Source organism: Micromys minutus (assembly GCF_963924665.1).
Source record: "Micromys minutus genome assembly, chromosome: 9".
Taxonomy (NCBI): Eukaryota; Metazoa; Chordata; class Mammalia; order Rodentia; family Muridae; genus Micromys; species Micromys minutus.
Window position 1 is genome coordinate 57,121,992 of NC_137978.1, and position 26,345 is coordinate 57,148,336.

The 26,345-nt window shown below is 40.3% G+C and overlaps 1 protein-coding gene across 1 annotated transcript; it reads right to left on the reverse strand.

Moving 5' to 3' along the window:
• Positions 1-1,558: 1,558 nt before the first annotated feature.
• LOC308424828 (arylacetamide deacetylase-like 4) lies at positions 1,559-10,774 on the reverse strand (the record flags this gene model as incomplete). The annotated part of the gene is made up of 4 exons (XM_080922010.1): positions 1,559-2,333; positions 5,166-5,229; positions 6,754-6,970; positions 10,607-10,774. 4 exons carry the CDS (start codon positions 10,772-10,774, stop codon positions 1,559-1,561), a joined length of 1,224 nt encoding a protein of 407 aa, XP_080778136.1.
• Positions 10,775-26,345: the final 15,571 nt, after the last annotated feature.

Genomic DNA, 26,345 nt, shown 5'->3' on the forward strand with positions numbered 1-26,345 from the left:
AGTCTGTCTCTGTGTTGCTAGATTTAAGGAAGAAAGTAGTTAATTAGATAATGTCACAGAGAAAACACTATAAGTCAATAGAAAGGGTGAAAGTCTCTGGCCAATAAATAGCAAACAACCAATTGATGCTGTCAGTCTAAAACCTGAGGGGACTAAATTCTGTTTTATAACCAGACTGTACACAGATAGAGATTTATATCATTAAAGACTCACAAGAGAAAATATGTCAGCCCACTCACTACTTTATAACAGCCCTGTGGATCTCATAATTCAAAAATCAGCCAACCCATGTCAAAACTCCTGACCTATGGAACCCATGATAGAATGAATATATATTATTAAGCCACACATTTGATATTGACATTGTTAAAAAATTAAATATGACTCATTTTCTATCAGAACTAGGGATATAGATTAAAGTATTAGCTATGCTCACAGGACCTCAGTTTCATCCTCTGTTCTGATACTTTCTCTAGTTGCAAGGATTCAGGATATAGTAGTGACCTAATTCCTCCATCATTTATACCTGAGGGTACCACAACCAAGACAAGGCAAGTTGGCATAGAAGACAGAGCCAGAGACCTTATTTATTCAGTAATTTGAAAGTAAGATTTGGATTAATTGCCACCTGGGTAATTTTCAAAGCATGAACCCATTAAATAACAACAACAACCTTACTGTAGATAACCTACTTCCAGCATGGAGAGGAGAAAATTCCTTCAAAGTCCCTATCAACTGAGAGAGAAAGGGAGTAGTGTGAGTCAAGCAAGGGTAGGGACCCTTGTAAAATTTTGAGTAACATGTGAATTTAACACCTTCCTCACCTTGAGATATAACTTCCAAACACCATGTGGCCTCAAACACTCACATCATATCTGTGACTCTGAAAACACATCTCATGGTAGACTGAGATCTGATTTAGAAATTCCACTGAAAAATGTGATCCTAGGAATAAACACTTGGCATCTCAAAGCTTACTCATCCTCTTTTACTCCCCTCTCATTGGCATTTCCTCTATCTTTTTCTTGAATTCCCCCACTGATGTCAACTCATGCTTCAGCACAGGAGTAATTGTATTAAAGAGGGGTCTGTTAAATGTCATTTATCAGGATAATCTGAGAAAAATTCTCACAAATTGAGTACAAGTAGTCATGTGAGTTTGACTTCAGCAAAAACATTAACAAGACAGTTCCATTCTCTGTGTCATTATGAGTACAGGTTAACCTGTGATGTGTGAGTAGATGATGGGATTTATTATGCGCAAGCCCTTAGTCCAGAAAATTTGACAGACAGTTTTTTCCACTTTGACATTTATTTCAAGTGAATAAAACAGTAGAAAGTGTGGCTACACTGGATGTTGTTGGCTCTGGGGAAAAAAACCACACAGTCCAGTCTTCCTTGAATACAAAGCTAACAGTTTTTGCTTTCACCTTGTCATTTTTACTTGGATCATGCATGGCTTCAACATCTTTTTTCACCCACTAAAAATCAAATTAGAAAAAAAAATCCAGGACAGGTAGTTATTATCTACTTTCATACTCAAAGCCAAAGGTGACACTTATATGCCCTTTATGTAACTGGCAACAGCACTTGCAATTTTCATGGAGCAGGGAAAAGAGAATAATTGCTTATCAAACAAAATGATGCATCCATGAAAGCCATCCTCTACATGATACCAGGTTACAGGGATCCCTTGGTCTTCCAAACGCTTCTTATAGAGCAAGCCATCATCACGCAGAGGATCGTTCTCACAGGTCACTAGGAATGCTTCCGGAAGCTGAGAAATGACCTTGTCATCTACTAGGAGAGGTGAAATCTCTGCATCTGAAGTATGTTTGATTTCTAGATAGGCAGCCTCATTGAAAGGTCCTGAAAATTCAGGTAGGAGGCTTTTACTCTTGAACCTTCTAGGAATGTTATCAGAGCTGAGCCATTTCCTATATTTCTTCCAGGTATCCGGAGGCATATAAGTACCTTTAAACAGTGCATCTTTCCAGGATAAGTCGATGTCCAGGTATTTACACACAGCTACCATGAGTATGTCTTTGGTGAGGAATGGGACATTTTGATTCTGCTGATGTGATGGTAAGTGGAAATTGACTACCTGCATAGCCGGAGTAATGAGCACCTGGGCACAGATGTGGGGGAGACTTGGGAAGCTAAGCAATGCCTGGGTGACCAGGGCCACAGCCCCACCTCCAATACTTTCTCCACACGCTACCACCCGGGAGGGGTCTACCCCATAGGTCATTAGATTCTTCATGAAGTGAATGGAGGCATTCAGGCAATCCTTAGTAATACAAGGGTGATGGTGGTCAGGAAGCTTGCGGTACCTAAGAAGAAACAAACAAACTCAAGACAGCAATATGCACACAGGTCACGAGAGGCCTTTTGAACAGCATCCTCCACTCTCATTAGAAAAAGAGCCAGATTAAATGTTCGTATTGACCCTAGCAAGTAAAGATCTATCCTCATTTTTATATGCAGACATAAGGAACCTGTAGAGTCAGGAAGGACAGGTTTTTCATTCCAACCCACATTATGACTCCTATAGATGAATACACCCCACTAAGGATCAAGCAAGCTCAAAGTTGTTGCCTTAGGAAACAGAACAACCAGCAAAGATCCAGAAATGGCGACAGGAGCTCTGCTGGTTCCACTGGGACAGGTTAACTCTCCCTATTGCCTCAAGCATCTATTGAGCATTGTCAAAACCACTGTTCTTTAAATTTTACATCAATGTTATATTAATAACATTAGTTATATTAATAACCAATAGCATATTGTCTTTATGTGTTATTAGTTATTAACGAACCCTCTAGCATTCGTTTTCCTAGAAATAAATGCAAGTGTTAAGGGATGGGACAATTAGAGCCCCTAACTGAAAATTCTTAGATTCTTCTCCAATGCCCTGGCTGATTTAAGAAAATGACTATACTCACACACTCACTCATCTGGGCTATCCATGTGCCAGCATTGGTCACTTTGAAGAACATACACACCTTGAGGAAACAAAAAGCTATACAACAACTGCAGCTTCTAGCTGCTCTTGAAGTTGCAAGCAACCCACCCACTATTTCAAACAGCTCTCACCTACCTTTTCCTATCACCTTCCCACCAAAATTCTAGTAGCCCAGAAGAGGTACTATTGAACTGGCCTAGGAGAGACAATGATACTATTCTCATGAATTCAGTGAGCTAGTTACTGGAAGAACTGATGGCAGTGGTGACACAGGACTAGAAGAATTGGAGCAGGTCCAGAGGCAAGAGTGCACCACATGCTGACACCATGTGGTGCAATGTTTACAGAGGCACAAAGACCAGTAGTCACCTTATCAGTGATAATTGCTAGCTCTTGGAAGAATCCAGAAGCCTTAACAATACAGAAACTGCAAGGTGGTCTTGATGTATTAATACTGAAGTGTTAAGAATGGCAACAGATAACAGAAGCAAAGACAAATTGACAATAATAGCAGCAGTAGACAACAATAAATAAAGAAGCCAAGCAGCAGTGGCCACAGTATGGGCAATTAGAACAACAGAAGCAGGAACCACTGCCTTAAGAGCCAAGGGTTTTAGACCCCCTAGATTAGGAAGTAGAACATCAGTGTTATTAAGGCCTATTGGCAGAGGTAACTTCACACATATACACAAGAGCTGTAACACCAAACACCATTGGGTTAAAGGTTCCATTAACAGAAGCAAGCTTAATGGCAGTGAACTCAGAGGTGGAACCTGCTGTGCCTCCTAGTTCTCTGCTTCTACCAGTTACTTCAGAAGCCAAGGGTTATAAAGCCATAAAGAACGAGTTAGAAGAGTTCCTCATCTACCCCCAATTTTCACCCTGGTAAAAGGAAAGAAATCCAGGGAGATGATTGATGTCACTCTCTGTCAACAGAGTTTCACAGACTTCATTTATAGTCAAGGGATGTTGCTTCCAGGAAAGGGTGGTCGGGAGGGCGGGAAATGCAGAAAGGGGGAATTAATAGGAGGGACAGAGAAGAGTGGGCAAGGAGGGGCTAAGGATAGAAGGAGGAGTGGGTAAGGCTTGGGGTAGATGACTGATAGTTACAGCAGCATAGCTCACAGCAGCCCTCTGGCAGTTCCAAGCCTCTTCTCTCACCAAGCATCCCACTCGCCATTCTAGCTCAGCTTTCTGGAATTCCACACTGAAGAATTCCCTTTAAGGTTTCAGATTAGGTGCTTGCACACTCCTCTACAGTTCCAGTCAGAGAATCTCAGAGATGTGGGTTCCATTATTGAAAGTTCAAACCCTATGGAAAGTTCAAATGACAGGTCTCTGGAGTCTGAAAATGTGTTAAAAGATGTCCCTATGTCACCGGAGTGAAACAGAGAGGCTAAGTGAATTGCTCTAGCCATCCAACTTCAGTTTTTACTCATTTTGAGGGATATCAGAGTATGAGAAGACGGCTGAAGTGGTAGCTATTGAAGTAGCAGAATCTAGCAAGGCAGATTTCAAACTTTCTCATTTAGATCTTTAAACTGTCTTTGTTCTGAAACAATAATAAATATCCACCTCTGTCCTCCATTCTTTCAAAAGACCAGGGTTGGGTCTTAGGTTATGTATGCTCTACATTCATTCAAAGCGGTTTCTACACAATGAGTATTTTATTGTTGCATCAAACGTCAGAACCATCAGCCACCAATAGTCATGACTTTAATTTACCTTGACCATTAGCCAGTTCTAATTACACCACTGTTCCCAACCAACCAAATGAAGAGATAACTTAAATTCAGTATCAGTCAGCTTTTCTTTCTGCATTTCCAACTCCTCTTGGCCTGTGTGTGTCTGGGAAAGTACAATTTTGACTTTAATAAATTTAACTTTATGAAGAGGACATGACTTCTGAATTTACACTACCTGGGTTTCTTTCCACTCTGGTATAATCTTTCTAGTTCTTTACTATGTGGCTTTATATTATTCCATAGGAGCCCAGTACTCTATATTCCCTTTCACTGTTCACCAATGCATTTCCCAAGAATAGATATATTTCAAGAATTCTACTGTTTGAAAGTAGGGTGAACATGTTTATGGGAACATGTACAAGAGAGTATATGAGATCAAGAACCTTTTCTGTGGCCTAGAGTCACCCAAATCTGTACCTGAAAAGTCATCCTCACACAGATTGTCTCAGGCCACTCACCCCACTGATAGCAACACCGAATCTGTCTGCTGGGCCAGGAAGCTGCACAGATTGTGGTAAGTGTCTGCAAGAGAAACCCAGGTGTTAAACAGTGGGACAAGAGCTCTCAGCATTTCCCACTACAGTCCCAGAAATGGTTGCTGTCCTGGTGAACATGCTGATACTTCCCTCTGTGTGTTACTAATCTTAATTCTTCTGAGGTAACCTTACCCAGCTCTGCCTGAGTGAGACTAGACATCATTCCCAAATTCCTGAATATCAAGATATCGTTAGAATTTATGGTTCACTTTCTATAGCACTGAATTTTAAACAGTGAGGATAAACTAGGGAATTTTGAATGATTAAATCTAAAATGGGTATTGCTAGGTTGATATGTGTTTGCAAATCCAGCACTGGATTGTTAACATGCTCATAGGTTTTCATCCAGAAGATAAATAATGACCAGATGAGATGTTTATAGTAGTAGACAGGTTCATTAAGATTAGTACAAAGCTCATCAAAGTTCAATTTGGGACTATGTTGGAGAGATTGATCAGAAACAGTGATTAACTCTTTACTATACCCCTGTGTTGACCACATTTGAAGCCAGCTCCTCGTTGTGTTCTCCTGCATGTTCTATTTTCCTCCTTTGATATGAAGAACCCTATATTTATAGACCGTGTGTGTGTGTGTGTGTGTCCTCTATTTTTGAAGAGGGCCTTGTGCTAAGTAGATATTCAGTAAATAACATCTGAGGCATTTCTGCTTAAGATTTGGAAATAGCATAATCCTGCACTAGAGGATCACAGCTCAGGGAAGAGGGTGTCAGGGGCTGATAACAGTGAAGAATGAAGAAGCCCTTGAAAAGTGTGGGTACCACAGACAAGACAGACTTATAGTTAACTTATAAATTGTAACAGGCATCTTGGTAACCTCTTTAGAACTTCTATGGCTACCTCAGTTACCAGAAGGTAGTAAATAACCCTCATCCCAAAAGTGATCTGAGTCTGTACAAACAGGAAGCACAGAAAAGTGAGCAGCCTAGGATGCTTGGCTTAGTGAGAAGTTCAGAGGCTGTAGCACAGCAAGGGTAAGGGGAGATACAAGTGTCTAGGTGGGAGATGTGCCCAGGTACTTAATGGGGGCTGGCATGTACTAATGACAAGTACTGGGTCATTCTTGTGGGGAAAGATGATGAAACTGAGAGATGATAATTACAACTTTTGTCTATAGAGATGATGTAGTGATCAGGAAAGGGGTTTTTAGCAAAATGGTTCAGCTGAGCTGAGGGAAGCGTATAAACTTGAAATCATTTTGGGACGGACAGTAATGGCTAGTGCTATGAGTAGGAAGGCAAGGGAGATGTCACACTCAGTACTGGGAGAACTCTGGTGGACAATGCTGCCCAAACCTAGACTGACTAATGTATTATAGCAGAAACTTTACCATGAATGCTTCAACCCATATGATCTCCAGTCCCTCAATACATTCCTTAAAGGCTCCAACTTCTATTTGCTTTGACTCTCCCAAGAGGCCTTCATAAGAATGTACAAAAGACTTTGCCTGTCATGAAGACCTTCCTCTCCCACCCAGCACAGAAACTACTCACCCAGGCTGCCACATATGGCTCCCCCTCCATGGTAGAAAATAATGCCTCGCCGGAGTTCTGAGGATACTGCCTTAGGCTGGAACAATCTCACAGGAATTGTCCCAAAATGCATGTTGGTTACCACCAAGTTGTGGTTCTTCTTTATGATTATTAAGTCATGGCAAAACTGAATAAATCTAAGCATGGAACAAACTCTCATCTTCTCTAATATATTTCCCTGTAGGGGTTAAAAAAGAGAAGAAAAAAATGATGATGATGAGGATGATGATGATGAGAATGATGATAATGATGATGATGATGATGATGATGATGATGATGATGATGATGATGATGATGATGATGATGGAGAAGAAAAAGAAGGAGATGAAGATGGGGAAGTAGCAGAAATGGAAAGGAAAAAAAGGAGGAGGAAGAGAAAGAAAATTGACTCACTGGAGACTATAAGGTAGGTATTTAAATGCTGCAACCACTTAGCATTGCTAAAATGAGTGAACTGTTTCTTTCTTGACTCCTGAAAACACAATGTACTCATGTCTACAATTGATTATAGATTCTGCTTAGAGAGAAAGTGGGTTTTTGAGAGGATATACCCTAAACATCCAGATTAAATAATAATGTGGTTCTAATTTGATTATTTGTCTTAATCAAAATCCATGTCATTGTGATGATATGACCTGTTCACAAGACATATATAAATAAATGGCATAGAGTGGATGACCCAAATATAACCTCACATTATCACTGCCATTTGAGTTTCAACAAAGGTGACTAAAAGAAGAAAGGAAAACCTCTTCAACAAATGACTGGATAAACTAATGTTAATTAATGGTCCTAGATCCCTATTTCACCCTGTATAAAATTACTCCAAAAGGATCAAAGACTGTACAGAAATACCTAAAATTCTAAGACTGTTAAAAGAAATGGTAAGAGTAAAACTTTAAGATTTAAGTATAGGTAAAGACGTCCTGCACAAGACTCTAGTCTATTTGGAAATAAGGGAAGATATTGACAAATGAAATTAAAAGACTTTCATGCACAAGGAAACAGTTTAAATTGAAGACTCAACCTGTGGAAAGGGAAAAAAACTTTGCTGGTGATGCCTTAAAAAGGATTAATTAGTGTGTGTGTGTGTGTGTGTGTGTGTGTGTGTGTGTGAGTGTGTGTGTGTGTGTGTGAGAGAGAGAGAGAGAGAGAGATACATCATATATATCAAAAGAGTAAATTATTCAAACAGTAAAATAAATAGATCACACAAGACAAAGTACAAATGGCCAAAAACATATTGTCTTATTTTCTTTTGTGGCTGCAATAAGCAAATTGACCACAAGCAATTTGGGGGAGAATAGGGCTTATTTGGCTTTTAGGTTACAGTTCATTATTAAGAAAAACCAAGCCAGTTGCTCAAGGCAGAACCATGGCAACAATTCACTGGCATATCAGTCTTGCTTGCTCGGCTACCTTGTGGACTGGGCCTTCCCACATTTAAAAGACAAGTCTTTGTTATTGGATGACCAGAGACAATTATATAATTATAATCTCAAAAATAAAACATCTCATGGGGAGAGGGTAACACCAAGGCCTGGTACTATTACTGATGCCATGATGTGCTTACAGACAGAGCCTAGCATGGACGTCCTTTGAGAGGCCCAAACAACAGCTGACTAAGTCAGACACAGATACTTATTTGGGACCCCTAGGAAGTTAGGTTGAATTAGGGGAAGGAAAAAAGAAGCTAAAGAGGAGGGCAACCCTAAAGGTAGACCAGCAGTCTCAACTAACATGGACCCCTGGGAGCTCCCAAACACTAAACCACAAACAAGACACTATACACAAGCTGGTCTGAATCCTTGAGAGACTTGAGGCTCCAGGGGTGTGGGAGGTCTGGTTGTGGGAAGCATCCTCTTGAAGACAGGGAGAGGAGAGATGGGATGACAAAATTTGGGAAGGGAGACAATGGCTGGATTGTAAATATAATAATAATAATAATAATAATAATAATAATAATAATAATAATACATCTTTTATTATTGAGGATTATTGATACTCCCATGTGTAGATAAAGGCCATAATACATGCAGTGAGATAGTTACTCTGGGGGAGGCTCCCAGGAGAGTTCTTGGCTAAGAAACTAGAAAGACATTGTATGTGTACATTATTATTGTGGAGGTTCCAACTCCATCATTTGCAGATGTGCAAGTGATATCTATGGGAGTAACCCAGGAAAGAGGTGAGGGATCAGGTGGAAGTGCCCTCAGAGAAGGTCTTGCTGAAGAGACCCAGCAGTAAAGGCCCCAGATACTAATTTGTTTTTAGTTCAGAGTTCAGTAGGGTGCCCCACTATTCTATTAAAGAGCTCTCCTAAAAAGGGCTTTGAATGCTAGTTTTCCTGTTTGAGTTTTGGGAGAAAAAGTTTATTTTACAAGTGTAGCTCACCTGCCTCTCATCAAGAGTGCAAGGTCTCTGCTGAACCAGGCAGAATCTTTGACACCTCCGCTCTCAAATTTCAAGGTACCCCTTAATAGCACAGGTTTTTTCCTTCCCTATCTCCCTTAAGAGAAGATTGACTATATCTCTTATTCAAGCAACCTCTCCTTTTCCCACCAAGAGATTTTCTTACCTGCTCTGAGTTAAATGGCCCCCAAATGCCACCCTTTGTAAAGATAGCTGTGTATTCCTTACATAGTTTTACTATACTTGCCAGACTTCCTGCCTAAGGTTTCACTGTCAAAATATAATCACCGTACCACCTGATTAAGATGAAGACTTTGACATACATAGAGGTTAAACAAAGGGCTCTTGAAGCCAGTGAAATCAGAACAAAAATGCTTAGCAGACAGCATGGCTGTAGCTTCATTTTACCCCTCTCTTCTTCACCTCCTCCACTGTAGCTGCCCTGTGAGGTAATCACTTATGAACTGTAGATACTACAAGTCTTCAGCCAAGATTGGGATAGTACATTGTTTAATAAATTTACTTCCCACACAAAGCCAAAGTTTCTCTCCATCTGGAGTCGGCAACGAAGGGAAGATCAGAGTCCAGCCACCCAAGGCGGCCAGGCTAAAAAGCTGAATATATGCATCATCACATGGATTTGATCAGCTAAGGGTTCCCTCTGAAAAATAGTCTGTGGCTTCAAGATATTCACAAGTGTAAAATAAAACACATAAAAGCAAGTGAGTAGATAGAAGTGGGGGGGGGAATCTGCTGCTGAAGGAGGGGTTGGACCTGTTGAGCCATGGATATATCTTTAGGAGAAACTGGCTGAAACATTTTTTTCAGTCCTCAGAAATAGAGTCTAGTTAATGAGTAATGAGGCCTGCCTCCAGTATCAGCCCTCAGATAGTGGGAGCTAAAAGAGAACCACTTGAATATCATAAAATACTTATCTCAAGAAATTGAAAGGAACGGATGATCTGGAGGGGGGTGTAGCTAAATATGTAGATTGCTGACCTAGCATGCAAGCTCTAGTCTGATCCTCAGAATCACACAAACCAAGCGTAAACTGTACATCTCTAACCACAGCACTTGAGAGGTAACAGCTCTAATCCCAGCACTGGGAAGGTAGTAGTGGAACAATCAAGAACCTCGGGTCATTTCTGGATATATAGTGAATTCGGGGCCAGCCTGAACTCCACATGATACTGTCTAAAAAAAGTAAGAAAGTCAGTAGGAAGGCAGTGGAAGAGAGAGGAAAGGAGAAATAGATAAAAAACAAACTTAGTGTTTCCATGTTTCTAAAATAGAACAATGAAGTCTCTCAGTACTGTGGGAAATCTAGTTAGAGGAGAATAAAAGAAGGGAAAACTACAGAGATGAACCATGAAAACCATAATGCCCCCAAGAGCAGACTCACCAGAGCAATTATGAACAGTACCACACAATGCAGAAATCTGAACTTGACAGGATGCTGCAAGGCAGAGGGAATCTCTACAGTGAGGAGGTGGTGAATGACAGCCCATATGAAGACTCCCAGATAAAAGGTACACAGGCTCAATAGCAGCACCAGCCATGGGACAGCCATGGTACTGAGGCCCAGAGAAACTGCTGTCTGAGGTCCTGAGAAGCTGCTGTCCTGAAGATATTCCTTGAGAACAGCTGACCCAGTTTTATGGCCTACCACCTCCACTCCCTTATTTCAGACAGTTACTTTTATTACCTGACTCAGTGGCCTGACCTAGCCTCTGAAATAACCACACAAATCAACAGGAGCCAGAGGAACCTGCTCCCCAAGGAACAAATGGACTAGGAAAGCTAACTTGGATGGCCAAAGTTAGGTGGTCATTTTTTTGTTTTTTAGAGGTATTATTGTTGTTGTTATTACTTTAATTTTTACAGTGTAGTCCTTAGCCCTCTCTCCATGCACCCTCCCACATTCCATCATCCCATTCCTTCCCTTTCCTCTCTCCAAGAGGATGCCCCCCACCCCCACCAAACTTCTCCTCTCCCTGGGTCCTCATATCTCTCCAGGGTTAAGCACATCTTCTCCCACTGAGTCCAAACCAGGCAGTCCTCAGCTGTATATGTGTTGGGGGGCTTTAGACCAGCTCCTATATGCTGCCTGCCTGGTTGGTGGCTCAGTGTCTGAGAGATCTCAGTAGACCAGGTTAGATGAGACGTCTGGTTTTCTTATGGGATTTCATTCCTCCACAGCTTCCTCCAGCCTTTCTCTAATTCAACCACACAGGACCCTGACTTCAGTCCATTGGTTGGGTGTAAATATCTGCATCTGTCTCAATTAGATGCTTTTTGGGCTTCTCAGAGGACAGCCATGCTAGGCTCCTATCTATAAGCTCACCATAGCATCAGTAACAGTGTCAGGTCACTGGACCTTCTTTCCCCCACTTTCTTCTCCATTTTTGTCTCTGAAGTTTTATATGGGTATAATTCTGGGTCAGAGATTTTGACAGTGGGATGGCAATCTCCTCCGTCCATTTGTTGTCTTTCTACCAGAAGTGGATTCTATAAGTTCCCTCTCACCTCTGTTGGGCATTTAATCCAAACTTTCTCCCTTTGAGTCCTGAAAGTCTCTCAACTCTGAGGTCTTTGTTACTTCCTAGAGGGTTCCCCCACTGAGGTTGCATATTTCCATTCATTCTGCTGGCCCTCAGGTCTTATCTCCTGTCAAGATATAGAATAACTGGATATGAGATTTCACAGCTTCCATCTGAAAGAACACAAAGGAAAGGAAGAGATCTTACATGAGTATAGACTCCTATGGCCTGACCCTTCATCAAGTACCAAGAGACATAAACATCTTCTGCACTAGACTGGTTAAAAAATATGAAGTCATCCCATTTGTAATTACTTGCTTAACTGCCACCAGAGTCCAGTCTTTTTCACTTCTATTTGGCCTTGGACAGACTCTTTCCTCTCTGCGTGTATGAGGTAGAGGAGATCAGGAATGGATGAACTGTCTCCAGACCAAGCCCATGTGTGGCTGTAGGTCTCAGGGTTGCAGACACTTGAGCAGCAATATAGGATCCAGTGGACAGAGTTTTATACAGACTTTATATTCTAAGGCCATGGAAAATTTGATAGGAAAAACACATAGACTATTATTTCCATGCTGGTTTTTAATTGACATATAGATGCATATGACAAGGCTGACACACTAGGTTAAAGCACTTGCAATCAAGCATAATGACCTGAGTTCAATCTCCAGGATCTATATGGTAGAGGAAGAAAACTCTATTACCACATGTTGTCATCTGGCTTCCCTCCCCCCACAAACAGCATTATATGTGTGTGCCTATAACATATGCACACAGACACACAATATAAATGAAGTAATATAATAAAAATTTAAGCACACAACATAAAATTTACTGTTAGAGCCATTTCTAAGTGTGTAGCACAGTAGAGTTAACTGAATGTGACACATACAACAGATTTCTTACAACAATGAACTTACATCCTTGGACTCACTCCCTTCCCAAACAAACAATTACAATTCTACTCTGTAAAAGTCTGACTGCCTTAGATGCCTCCATAGATGAGCCAATATGATTTTTGGCTATTTTTAACTACTTTGGTGTACTTTGCATATTGTCTTCAACTTTATTAATACTGTAGTGGTCAACAAGTTTTTTCTTTTAAAGTAATATATATATTTTTTAAAGTAATATATATATATGTTTATATATATATATATATATCACATATATATATATATATATATATATATATATATATATATATATATATATCACATCCCTTCTATTGTTTTTATATCTGTGGTTACTCAAGATGGAAGCAAGGACCTTGAGCATATGAGGCAAATGTTCTGCCACTGAACTACATCCCAGGTTCCACATTTTTTGTGTATTTATCAATGGATAGACATTTATGTTGCCTCTACCTTTATGCTATGATGCATATGCTATCATAGTCACATGTATATAAAAATATTAACTCATTTTAAATTTTTTATTTGTGTATAATGCATTTTAGGCTTATATTAGTATGCAAAGTAGACATAAAATTATAAAGATTAATCCACAGGTATCTTTGCAAAATGAATTCTCTCAGTAATGATGGTCCTCCCTCTACTATTTTTCAGGCTCCAATATTTGTAGAGACATCAGAAAATTCAGGACTCATTTAATAACCATTCACAGATGAGAAAACTGATCCCAGAAAAGATAAGGTTACATAAAAGAGCATCTGTTGTGGGAAGTAGTAGGGTTTGTATCAACTACAGGTACATGTAACAAACACTGATCTATAGAAAAAAACTCGATGGGCAATGACAGAGTGTAGTGATGGTGTTCCAAAACCATTCCCTATGAACACTAAAAATGACTTGGCTAAGCAAGGATGAGAGCCATTTCAAACACTCACAATGGCATATAAGGGATGGTCAAAATCCTCTCTATTTGGTGCCGTGGTCATGAAGCAGGGGTCTGGTCAGAAGCAGGTGAAGCTCCTTCCATCCCTTTTGGGTTCCAGGGCTTTCAATGCAGCTCAACCTTACCAGATTTCCTGACAGGGTTCATTGTCCAGGAACTCTTTCTCTTCTTTTTATGAAAGAGATGTGTCATCAGAAAAACTGTTTTTTTATGTTGGGTACAGATTAATATTGAACCAAGACCTAATTAGTAGTAAATTTTGCAATGCTATTCATCTATTGCTTTAGAAATTAGATGAGACAGGATGCCAAAAGCAGCAAGGTTCCAATAGCTAGTATGGGGCCAAGGAAGGAAAGAAGCCAAGCTACTAAAGGGTTAGAGTACCAAGGGGTAAGGGTGTTGGGAGTATATTGTACCTGGAGGTTTCCCCAAAGCTCTTTGAACATTGTACATCTTGTTCTATAAGCCCAGATCCATCAAAATAGAAGGAAAATTCCTCCCCTAGAAAATGAAAATCCTTCCCTGTTCAGCAGTCAATAAGTCCAGGGCTCTCCAGTTTTGGAGAACAACTTGTGCTAAGGAGTTTATCTGGTGTTGAAAGGACTCAAGGATGTCTGCAGTAAAGGTCATTATCTGATCAAGCCTGTCCTGGAAGCCACTGTCCAGATGTTAAGTTTGGTAAAGGACTGCTCCAGTGATTCCTTTCACACCCAGTGAGGCATCGAGGTTCTGTCCAATGAGCAGAGGGATAAAGATTTCTTTCATCTTTCAGCTTTTATTAAAAAAAAACTTCAGGGCAAGTTTTTCAAGTTTGAAGACATAAACCTGGGGAACAATTATCGCAGTGGTATAGGAGACATTGGAGATGGAGGTTAATTCAGGTACCTGTAGTATCTTTGCACCAGAGGAGAGCAGGAAGATTAACATATATTGATTTGAAAATAGTGATGTCACAGGTACATGTAAAATGGGGTTTCAAGGAAGGACCCACAAGACAAATGGTGTGTGTGGGAGGAGGTTTGGTCAAAGAGCAGAATTTCTTGTATTTTTTGTGGGTAAGGGTCTAGGGAGTTCACAGAGGTAAATGTTAATGGGAACCACTGCTAATGGTCAGAAGAGAGAAGCACATAAAAAGCATTGGGAGAATTTGTGATAAGAGGTTAAAGGAAGGAGGTCAGCTGAATATTGTATGCATTAGAGCTAGAAGAGGGTAGCTTGGAGGTCCTTCTGAGATTGATTTTTTTGTTGAAGAATATTAATATGGGTAAAGACTGGTTTGGAGGCAGAAACAAGCTCACAGGAGACAAGTAGGTCAGCTAAGGGATAGTTGGCATAGCCATTGAGGTTAAGTTTACCCAGGATCCTGGTTCACCAATGTTCCTCCCATGATATGCTGATGGAAATATAGAAATGCTGCGGCCACAATAACCCTTGTTCCTAAACCACACAAAGACCCTACAAGGAAAGAGAACTTCAGACCAATCTCACTTATGAACATTGATGCAAAAATACTCAACAAAATCCTTGCACACCGAATCCAAGAACACATCAAAATGATCATTCACCATGATCAAGTAGGTTTCATCCCTGGGATGCAGGGATGGTTTAATATATGGAAATCCATCAATGTAATCCACCATATAAACAAACTCAAAGAAAAAAGGCACATGGTCATCTCACTAGATGATGAGAAAGCATGTGACAAAATTCAACACCCCTTCATGTTAAAAGTCTTGGAAAGAACAGGAATACAAGGTCCATACCTACACATAATAAAAGCAATATACAGCAAACCAACAGCCAACATCAAACTTAATGGTGGGAAACTTGAAGCAATCCCACTAAAATCAGGGACTCGACAAGGCTGCCCACACTCCCCCTACCTATTCAACATAGTACTGGAAGTCCTGGCCAGAGCAATTAGACAGCAAAAGGAAATCAAAAAGATACAAATTAAAAAAGAAGAAGTAAAAACATCACTATTTGCAGATGACATGATAGTGTACTTAAGCGACCCCACAACTTCCACCAGAGAACTCCTACAGTTGATAAACAAGTTCAGCAAAGTGGCTGGATATAAAATTAACTCAAACAAATCAGTAGCCTTCCTCTACTCCAAGGACAAACATGTGGAGAAAGAAATTAGGAAAAAGATACCCTTCACAATAGTCACAAAAACTATAAAATACCTTGGTGTGACTCTAACTAAGCAAGTGAAGAACCTGTATGACAAGAACTTCAAACCTCTAAAGAAGGAAATCGAGGAAGATCTGAAAACGGAATGATCTCCCATGCTCAAGGATCAGAAGGATCAGCATTTTAAAAATGGCCATTCTACCAAAAGCAATCTACAGATTCAATGCAATCCCCATCAAAATTCCAACCCAGTTCTTCATTGAGTTGGAAAGATCAATGTGCAATTTTATCTGGAATAACAAAAGATCTAGAATAGCAAAAATCCATCCTCAACAACAAGAAAAGGCAATTAAAGTTAACCAAAAAGCTCTGGAAGGAATTTAATTTTTAGGGAAGGAAAGGGTGGATTTAAGGGGGTATACTAAGGTAAGGGAGATTTCTATTCCTAAAAACACAACAGGCAGTATAAATTGAATTTTATGAGGGGCTATTTTGAATACTAGGGCAGATATAGAAGGTATTAGCTGATCTTTAAGTTGAGATGAGGGTGCAAAAGTTTTCTAATTAAGGTGTCATCCACATAGTGGTATATATTGAGTCCTTTATCTAAATAAGGTTTTAATACAGTGACCACAGCCTCCTGAAAAGAGATTAGACTGTTTGCCATTCCCTTTAGGAGGACAGGGCAATCATATTGTGAGGCTGTATGGGAGTTGTTAATGGAGGGTACTGAGAATGCAAAGCTTTCGAAGTCTCAGGGGTGGAGAGAGATGGAAAGAAAAAGCAGTCTTTTATGTCTATTGCTAATGAAGGGGACATTGGCAGGGATGGCTGAGATGTGGGGCAGTCATTCTGCTTGGAAAAATCCCCAGATATGCATGGTTTAATATCCTCCAATCTTGTATTGGTCTTCATCCCTGCTGAGCTCATTTTAATAGCAAGCACAGGTTGTTCCATGGACATTGAGACAGGCAGATGTGTTGTAGTAGAAGATGTTCTTCTATCAGCTGTGTGATGGCTTTAAGCTTCTCCTTTGATAGAGAACACTGAGGGACCCAGATGGTTTCATTGGAGAACAAAGCAAGGCAGGAAGTATCAAATCTAACAATGGCCCTAGAATTTGGGGGTGATTTGGAGGAGGATTTTTTTAGGGTCTCTTTGGGTATAACATTCTTTATAGGTAATGTCCTCTAACTCAATGTGGTCTCTTTCTGATTGGACCCTAAATACTACCTCTGAGGCTTGTAAAATATCTCTTCCTAGAAGATTGGTGGCTACTTGAGCTACCAGAGGTCATATGAGGCTGGTAGCTCCATCAGGGTCCTCCCATATGTAGGCCTGTTTGGTGATAATGCTTGAGAGGTATCCCTTATGCCCAGTAACTGGGGCACAGGAATCTGTTGATAGTCACATGTGATCTTTTGTCTTAAAAATAATTTGTCTATTCTAGTATCAATAAGGCACTTGAATAACTTGTTATCTATTTTAATGATTACTTTTGGATGAGAGCCTTCTGAGATAGTGGACACCCATAAAGCTTCTATGAGAGCAGCTGTCCCTCTTACTTTCAGGTCTGAGGACTGCCCCCTCTTAGGTTTAAAGGCTCCAGTGGCTTACTGACCTTATCATATAGAAAGGTACCTTATCATATAGAAAGGTTTCCAATGGAAACCTTTCTTGAATTGGGGGCAAATTGTCTTAGGGCATTAGGATCTGTTATGAAAAGGGAGTATTGTGGGCAATCATTTCTCCAGTGTCCTGTCTCTCCACATGTGAAACATATTCCTTCTGTTTTTACTGCTGCCATGAATGCCTGAGCCATGGATGTAAGTGATGAAGTTCTTATATCTTGAGTTGTCACAACCCACCTATCAAGGTGCACCTTCCAGAGACCCTGGGAAGCTAGGCTGGATTCAGAAGTGATATCTTTCCATGCAGTGGTTTTAAGAAGAAGAAGAAAAAGATATCTTCTGTGGGGTTGGAATTTTGTCTAGGCTCATTCTAGTTCTAAAGATAAAATCAGATAGGGGTTCTCCTGGCTTTGACAGAGTGAGAGAGCAGGGAAAAGATGGGGTCTTCTGAACCTGAGGGCAGGGTTAGCATGCTTCAAGCTTGAATTATATATTGTATATGGTACCCTGTTGGCTGTGTCTCTGGTTGTGCTATAGTGGGAATGTTTTCCTGGCCAAAGAGTTCATCAAAACCCCATGAGGTGTCACCTTGGTAATATTTCTTGCAGTGCATTTGCTGTTCTTGCACATGTGGTTGTTGGTCTGTGTACTAGACTATCTGCAGTGATCTTTGGCCCAGTGGGGGCAGTTTAGCAAAGGGGAGAGGGCATGAAAGGGGAGAGGAAAACACAATCACTGTTTAAATGTGGTTTTTGCAAAATAGACATGGCAGCTTCAGCTGGCGATTCAAACATCACCAATAGAATACAAGAGATAGAAGAGAGAATCTCCATCATCAGGACATTGAAGATCTCAGAAGATTGAAAGATTTCCCATGCTCATGTATTGCAATGATCCACATACTAAAAATGGCCATCTCACCAAAAGCAATCTACAGATTCATTGCAATCCCCATCAAAATTCCAACTCAATACTTTAGAGAGTTGGAAAGAGCAAGTAGGGAAGAGCTTAGAACACATAGGCACAGGGGAAATTTTCCTAAACAGAACACAAATGACTTATGCTTTAAGATCAAGAGTCAAAATAGAGAAAAGAAAAAAAAAAGAAGAGAGAATCTCAGGGGCAAAAAATACCATAGAAAACATTGACACAATAGTCAACAAGAATGCAAAATGCAAAAAGCTCCTAACCCAAAACACCCAGAAAATCCAGGACACAATGCGACCAAACCTAAGGAGACATGGCCTAGAAGAGAGCAAAGATTCCCAACTTAAAGACCCAGTAAATACCTTCAACAAAATTGTAGAAGAAATTCCCTAAAAAAGGTGATTTTAAATCTAAATCTTGATTTTCTGGTGTGTTAGGTATTCAGGACTTGCTGTGTTGAAAGAACTGGGTTCTGATAATTCCAATTAGCCTGGGTTTCTCTTACTTACTTTCTTGTGATTGCCTCTTGCCATCTGGTTATTTATGGTATTAGTTGGTCTTGATGTCCCTGACCAGAGCTTGTCCCTCCTGTGAGTTTGTTAACCTGTGATCTCAGAAATGAGGTCTTTGGGTGGAATTTGGGTATAGAGGCCTTAACTCTGGATGCAGATGGAGACCAGAATGATCCTGTTCTAGGCTGCTCTGCAATTTTTGTGCCCTGTAGGTTCCTGGAAGTTCCCTCTTTGGATAGTCATTGGAGTGAAAGTGGGACCTCACCTGTAGGCTTAGCAGAAAGGATACTCCTGGAAGACTAGCTCTCTCTGGGCAGGATTTGTGTGTGGAGGACTGTGGGACAGCCTTAGCTCCAGGGTGCCTATGGAGACAGGAGTGTTGCTTGGTCTTGTATTGACCTGTGATAGATGCAGAAGAATAAAAATAGACCCTTTCTTATCTCCTTGTACAAAGCTCAAGTGAAAGTGGGTCAAAGATCTCCACATTAAACAAGGTACACTGAAATTATTAGAAGAGAAAGTAGAGAAAATCTTAGAACACATTGGCACAGGAGAAAATTTCCTGAACAAAACACCAATGGCTCGTGCTCTAAGGTCAAATATCAACAAATGGGACTTAATGAGATTGCAATGTTTCTGTAAGGCTAAGGACATTGTCAAGAAAAGAAAACAGCAGCCAACAGAATGGGAAAAGATCTTTACCAACCTCACATCAGATAGAGGCCTAAAATCCAAAGTATATAAAGAACTCAAGAAGCTAGACACCAGAGAATCAAACAGCCCTATTAAAAAATAGGGTACAGAGCTAAACAAAAAGTTCTCAATTGAGGAATATCGAATGGCTGAGAAGCATCTAAGGAAGTGCTCAACATCATTAGCCATCAAGGAAATGCAAATCAAAACAAACCTGAGATTCCACCTCACACCAGTCACACTGGCCAAGATCCAAAACTCAGATGACAACAGATGTTGGCAAGGATGGGGAGAAAGAGGAACACTTCTCCACTGTTGGTGGGGTTCTAAACTGGTACAACCACTCTGGAAATCAGTCTGACAATTCCTCAGAAAATTGGAAATAATACTACCCAAAGACCCAGTTATTACATTTCTGGGCATATACCCCAGAGAAGCTCCAACATACAACAAAGACACATGCACCACAATGTCCATAGCAGCCATATTTATAATAGCCAGAAGCTGGAAAGAACCCAGATGTCCTTCAGTAGATGAATGGATACAAAAAATGTGGTATATTTACACAATGGAGTACTACTCAGCTATCAGAAGCAATGACTTTATGAAATTCTTAAGAAAATGGATGCATCTAAAGAATATCATCCTGAGTGAGAAAACCCAGTCACAAAAGAACAGACATAATATGCAGTTACTGATAATTGGATACTAACCCCAGATAGCTCAGAACACCCCAGAAACAACTCACAGACTATATGAAGTTCAAGAAAAAACAAAGGACAAAAAGAAAAAGAAAATCAAAAACTATTATGCTTGATCTTTACACACCATGAAAACTTTGACTAATTCCAGGTTACATCTTGTTTTTCATGTACTTTATGCTCATTGTAATGAGTAAGATCTCAATGCACACTATCAAACCTTTAAAAAAAAAACAGTACTGACAAACATGTATTTGTATACTTTTATGCAAAAATGCTTAAAATCTGTGCATTTATCTTTGTTTTTTAAAAATAAAGTTGTTCAATTAAAAACAATAAAAATTTTTTAAAAAAAAGAAAGAAGTGGAGCCCACAGTTAAGAGAATTTGAATTGTAAAAAGACTCCGATTTTTAAAAGAGGTTGGATATTATAAAGGGATTGCAATTTTAATGTGTAAGAATTTTTAAAGACTGGGAATTTTAAGTCATTTAGATCTTTGGGGTGAATAAGAAAGTAAAGATTTAGGCTTAATAGTGTTGTCTTTGTGAGTCATGTTGTACTTACTGGTTTTCTGTGTCAACTTGACACAGACTAGAGTTAATCACAGAGAAAAGAGCATCAGTTGAAGAAATGCCTCCATGAGATCCAACTGTAAGGCATTTTCTCAACTAGTGATGGGGGTCACAGCCCATTGTGGGTAGTGCCATCTTTGGGCTGGTAGACGTGGGTTCTATAAGAAAGCAAGCTGAGCAAGTTAAGGGAAGCAAGCCAGTAAGTAACATCCCTCCATGGCCTCAGCATCAGATTCTACTTCCTGACCTGCTTGAGTTCCAGTCCTGACTTCCTTTGGAGATGAAAGCAATGTGAACAGTGTAAGTTGTATAAACTCTTTTCTCTCCCCAACTTGCTTCTTGGTTGTGATATTTTGTGCAGAAATACAAACCCCGACTAAGACAAATTGTAGTGGCTCTCCTTAGTTGTCAACCTGACTATATCTAGAATGAACCACAATCCAGAATTGAAAAGATCACCTGTGATTCTGAACCTGAGGCTGAGAGATATAAGTTTCTGACCTGGATCTTGGCATGGAGATCTTGAGGTATAGTGGCTATGAATCCCAGGACACTAAGACAAGGATATCATTGAGTTTAAGGTCATCTGGGACAAAGCAAGTCACAGATCCAGGAAGGGTGATACATACCTTTAATCTGGGACACACATTCTGTTGGAGACCTACATAAGGACATTGGAAGAAGGGAGGCTCTTTCTCTTCACCTGCTTGTGAAGACTGAGCACCTGCTAAATCCTTGGACTTTCATTCACAACTGCTGCTGACCATTGTTGGGGAGTTGAACTACAGACTGTAAGTCACCAGCAAATTTCCTTAGTGTATAGAAACTACTCACGAGTTCTGTAATTCTAGAAAACCCTGACTAATACAGAAGTTAGTACTGAGAGTGGTTCTAGAGGAACAGAAGTATAAGAATGAATCTGGAGTTTAATAATTTACCAGCACCTTCAAATACTAAAACCTCTCCAGATACTCTCTCCTGGGAGCTCAGAAAATATTAAAGACCCATGACTAAAACTGTATTTACAACTTAAAGAAGCTAATGCCTTTACTTATTTTGATGGATTGTATAAAACTTTCTACAAGTTGGGAACAAAATTGGAAAATGATTTTTGCTGGTGTGTTACTCTTAGTATCTCTGGAAAAAAATTATGAATGAAAAGAATAAGATGCATGGTAAAATTGAATGGCTCCAGATGCAAGTAGACAATCTAAAGGTTCCCAAGTGTGTCTTTGAAGAGAATCTTCTCTCCAGCAGCCATAGAGCTCGAGTTTATAATGTTTACAATGACATAGTTTATAATGGAAAGCACAGGAGAGGTGACATTTATAATGGCATGACTTGTTCAGACCTTTGTTACTGGATAATCAGTCATGGTGTTTTCAGGCATGAAATACATAAGAAGCCTATAGCATATCTGTTTGAATTGTATAAGCAGAAATATTCTCAAACAAATCAAAGAAAGGCTACATTGGATGGTGGCAAAAGGCAATCTCAGCCAGTGAATCAATTTCCAGACTTGAGCCAGTTAGCAGACCCAGAACCCCTTGAATGAAGGGTGACCATGAATGAATGAATAAAGATCCCTGAGAAAGGATCTTGATAATACACCTAAAGATTTTGCTGTTAATCTTTTTCCAGTTCTTCCCCAGAGGGACATATGGACTTTTACAAGGGTAACTGTGCACTGGGCAAAAGGAAATTCTCAGAATTTCTGGGGTCTATTGGATACTGGTTCTGAATTGACACTGATCCCCGGAGATCCCAAGAAACATAGTGGCCCTCCAGTTAAAGTAGGGCTTATGAAGGACAGGTGATTAATGGAGTCTTGACTGATGGCTGATTCACAGTATGTGCAATAGGCCCCCGAACACACCCTGTGGTCATTTTCCCAGTTCCAGGCTGTATGACTGTAATACATATACTTAGAAATTGGCAGAATTCTCACATTGGTTCTCTGACCTGTGGAGTGAGGGCTATTATGGTTGGAAAAGCTAAAAGGAAGCCTGTAGAGTTGCCTCTGCCAAAGAAAATTGTGAATCAAAACAGTATTGTATTCCTGGAGGAATTGCAGAAATTGCTGCTACTATCAAGGACTTGAAAGATGCAGTTCCCACCACATTTCCCTTTAACTCTCCTATCTGGCTAGTGCAGAAGACAGATGTATCATAGAGAATGGCAGTTGACTATCAAAAACTAAATTAGGTAGTAACTCTTATTACATCTGTTGTACCAGATGTAGTTTCCTTACTTGAGCAAAGTAACACATCCCCTGTTACCTGATATGAAGCTATTGTTCTAGAAAATGCCTTCTTCTCAGTACCTGTCTATAAGGATCACCAGAAACAATTTGTTTTCAGTTGGCAAGGTCAGCAGTATATCTTTACAGTTTTTCCTCAGGGATATATTAACTATCCTGCCCTGTGTCATAACTTAGTTAGAAGGAATCTTAATCATTAGTCTCTACCACAAAAATGTTACATTGGTATACTATATTGATGACATTATGCTGATTGGACCAAGTGAGCAGGAAGTAGCAACCACTTTGGACTCATTGGTAAGACATATGTGAATCAGATGATGGGAAATAAATCCAACCAAAACTCAAAGGCCATCTACATCAGTGGAATACTTAGGAGTCCAGTGGTGTGGGGCATGTAGGTATATTCTTTATAAGGTGAAAGATAAGTTATTGCACCTGGCCTGTCCTACAACCAAGCAAGAAGCACAATGTTTAGTCGGTCTATTGGGATTCTGAAGATAGCACATTCCTCACTTTGGTGTTTCTCAGGCCCATTTACCAAGTGACTCGGAAAGCTGCTAGCTTTGTGTGGGACCTGGAACAGGAGAAGGCTCTTCAACAAGTCCAGGCTGCTGTGCAAGTAGACCCACCAGACCCGATGGTACTTAAGGTGTCACTGGCAGATAGAGATGAAGTTTGGAGCCTTTGGAAGGCCCCTGTAGGTGAATCACAGAAGAGACCCTTGGGATTTTGGATCAAAGCTCTACCATCATCTACAAAAAACTATCCTCCATTTGAAAAACAGCTCTTGGCCTGCTCTTGAGCCTTAGTGGAAACTGAACATTTGACCCCAAGTTGCCATGTGATCTGAACTGGCCAACATGAGCTCAGTGCTATCAGACCCTTCAAGTCATAAAGTAGGACGTGCACAGCAGCAGTCTATTATCAAATGGAAGTGGCCCAAGCAGGTCCTGAAGGCACAAGTAAGTTACATGAAGAAGTTGCTCAAATGCCTATGATTTCTATTTCTGTTACAATACCATCTGCTGCAAAGCATGAGCCTATAGCCTCATGGAGTGTTTCTTATGATTGGAAGACTGAAGAAGGGAAAACTCGATCCTGGTTTACAGATGGTTCTGCATGTTATGCAGGCATCTCCCAAAAGTGGACAGTTGCAGCATTACAACTCCTTTCTAGGACAACCCTGAAAGATATAGGTGAAGAAAAATATTCACAGTGGGCAGAACTTTGGGCAGTACATATGGCGTTGCAGTTTGTTTGGAAGAGGAAATGACCAGATGTCTGATTGTTCACTGACTCTTGGGCTGTAGCCAATGAATTGGCTGGATAGTCAGGGACTTGGAAAGATCACAATTGGATAATTGGTGAGAAAGACATCTGGGGAAGAAGTATTTTGATAGATCTGTCCAAATGGGCAAAGGATTTGAAGATATTTGTGTCCCATGTAAATGCTCATCAAAAGGTGATTTCAGTCAAGAAAGAGTTCAATAATCAAGGGATAAGGTGACCTGTTCTGTGGGCAACCAGACTCTTTCCCCAGCCATCTCTGTCATTGCTCAATGGGCACATGAACCAAGTGGCCATGGTGGCTAAGATAGAGATTATGCTTGAGCTCAACAACACAGACTTCCACATACCAAGGCTGACCTAGCTACAGCTGCTACTGAATGCCAGGTCTGCCAACAGCAGAGACCAACACTGAGCCCCAGATATGGTACCATTCCTCAAGTTGACCAGCCAGCAACCTGGTGGCAGGTTGACTACATTAGACCACTTCCTCCATGGAAAGGACAATGTTTTGTAATAACTGGAGTAGATACTTATTCTGATAATGGATTTGCCTTTCCCTGCACATAATGCTTCTGCCAAAGCCACCATCTGTTATCTCACAGAATGCCTTATATATCATCATGGTATTCCACATAGTATTGCTTCTGACCAAGGAACTCATTTCACAGCCAGAAAAGTGCAACAATAGACCCACAATCATGAAATCCACTGGTCTTGCCATGTTTCCCATCACCGTGAAGCAGCTGGTCTGATAGAAAGATGGAATGGCCTTTTGAAGATGATGTTACAGTGCAAATTAGGTGGCAGCAGCATGGCAGAGTTCTTCAGAAGGCAGTATATGCTCTGAATCAGCATCTGATATATGGTACAGTTTCTCCCATAGCCAGGATCCATGGGTCCTGTAATTAAAGGCTAGAAAAGGGAATAGTTTATGCACTATCATTCCTAGTCACCCTCTAGGAAATTTTTTTTCTTCCTGTCTTCACAACCTAGGTTCTGCTGGCCTAGAAGTGTTAGTTTCAGAGGGGGGAGTGTTTCTACCAGGAGCCACAACATTCTATTGAACTGGAAGCTCAGGCTTCCCCCTGGTCATTTTGGGCTTCTAATGCCCTTAACCTAACAGGCTAAGAAAGGAAGAACAATGTTAGGAAGAGTGATAGATCCAGATGACCATGGGGAAATTGGATTACCTCCACACAATGTAGGAAAGAAGGATTATGTCTGGAGTCCAGGAGATCCCTTAGGGCATCTCTTAGTACTACCAAGTCCTGTGATTAAAGTCAATGGGAAACTACAATAGCCTGATCCAAGCAGAATGACAAAGAACACAGAACCATCAGGAATGAAGGTATGGGTCACTCCTCCAGAAAAATAGCCAAGACCTGCTGAGGTGCTTGCAGAGGGTAGAGGAAATACAGAATGGGTAGTAGAGGAAGGTAGTTATAAATACCAGCCAAGGCCACATAACCAGTTGCATAAATGAGGATTATAAAGTAATATCAAAACATCTATATTATTTTGTTAAGAATTTATTTGTAACATCAACTGATATTTAAGTTGAGATACTAAAAGAATGTTCCCAAGGGACATTGCCCTATTGTAATTTACAAATGCATTTGAAATTGTATGAAAAATAGTTACATCATGTTAGGCATATTTGTGGCTTTATTATTGTTTCATGTGGATATGAGATATTATTTGTATCAAAGTGACAAGGGGTGGATTGTAGTGACTATTCCTAGTTGTCAACTTGAATATATGTGGAATGAACCACAATCCAGAATTGGAAAGCTCCCCTGTAATCTTGATTTTGAGGCTGAGAGATACAAATTTCTGGCCTGAATCTTGGCATGAAGATCTTGAGGCAGAGTGGCTATGAATCCCAGAACACTAAAGCTAGGTGATCTCTGAGTTCAAGATCATCTGGGACAAAGCATGTCCCAGATACAGGTATGGTGGTACACATCTTTAATATGGGATACACCTTCTGTTGGTGACCTACATAAGAACATTGGAAG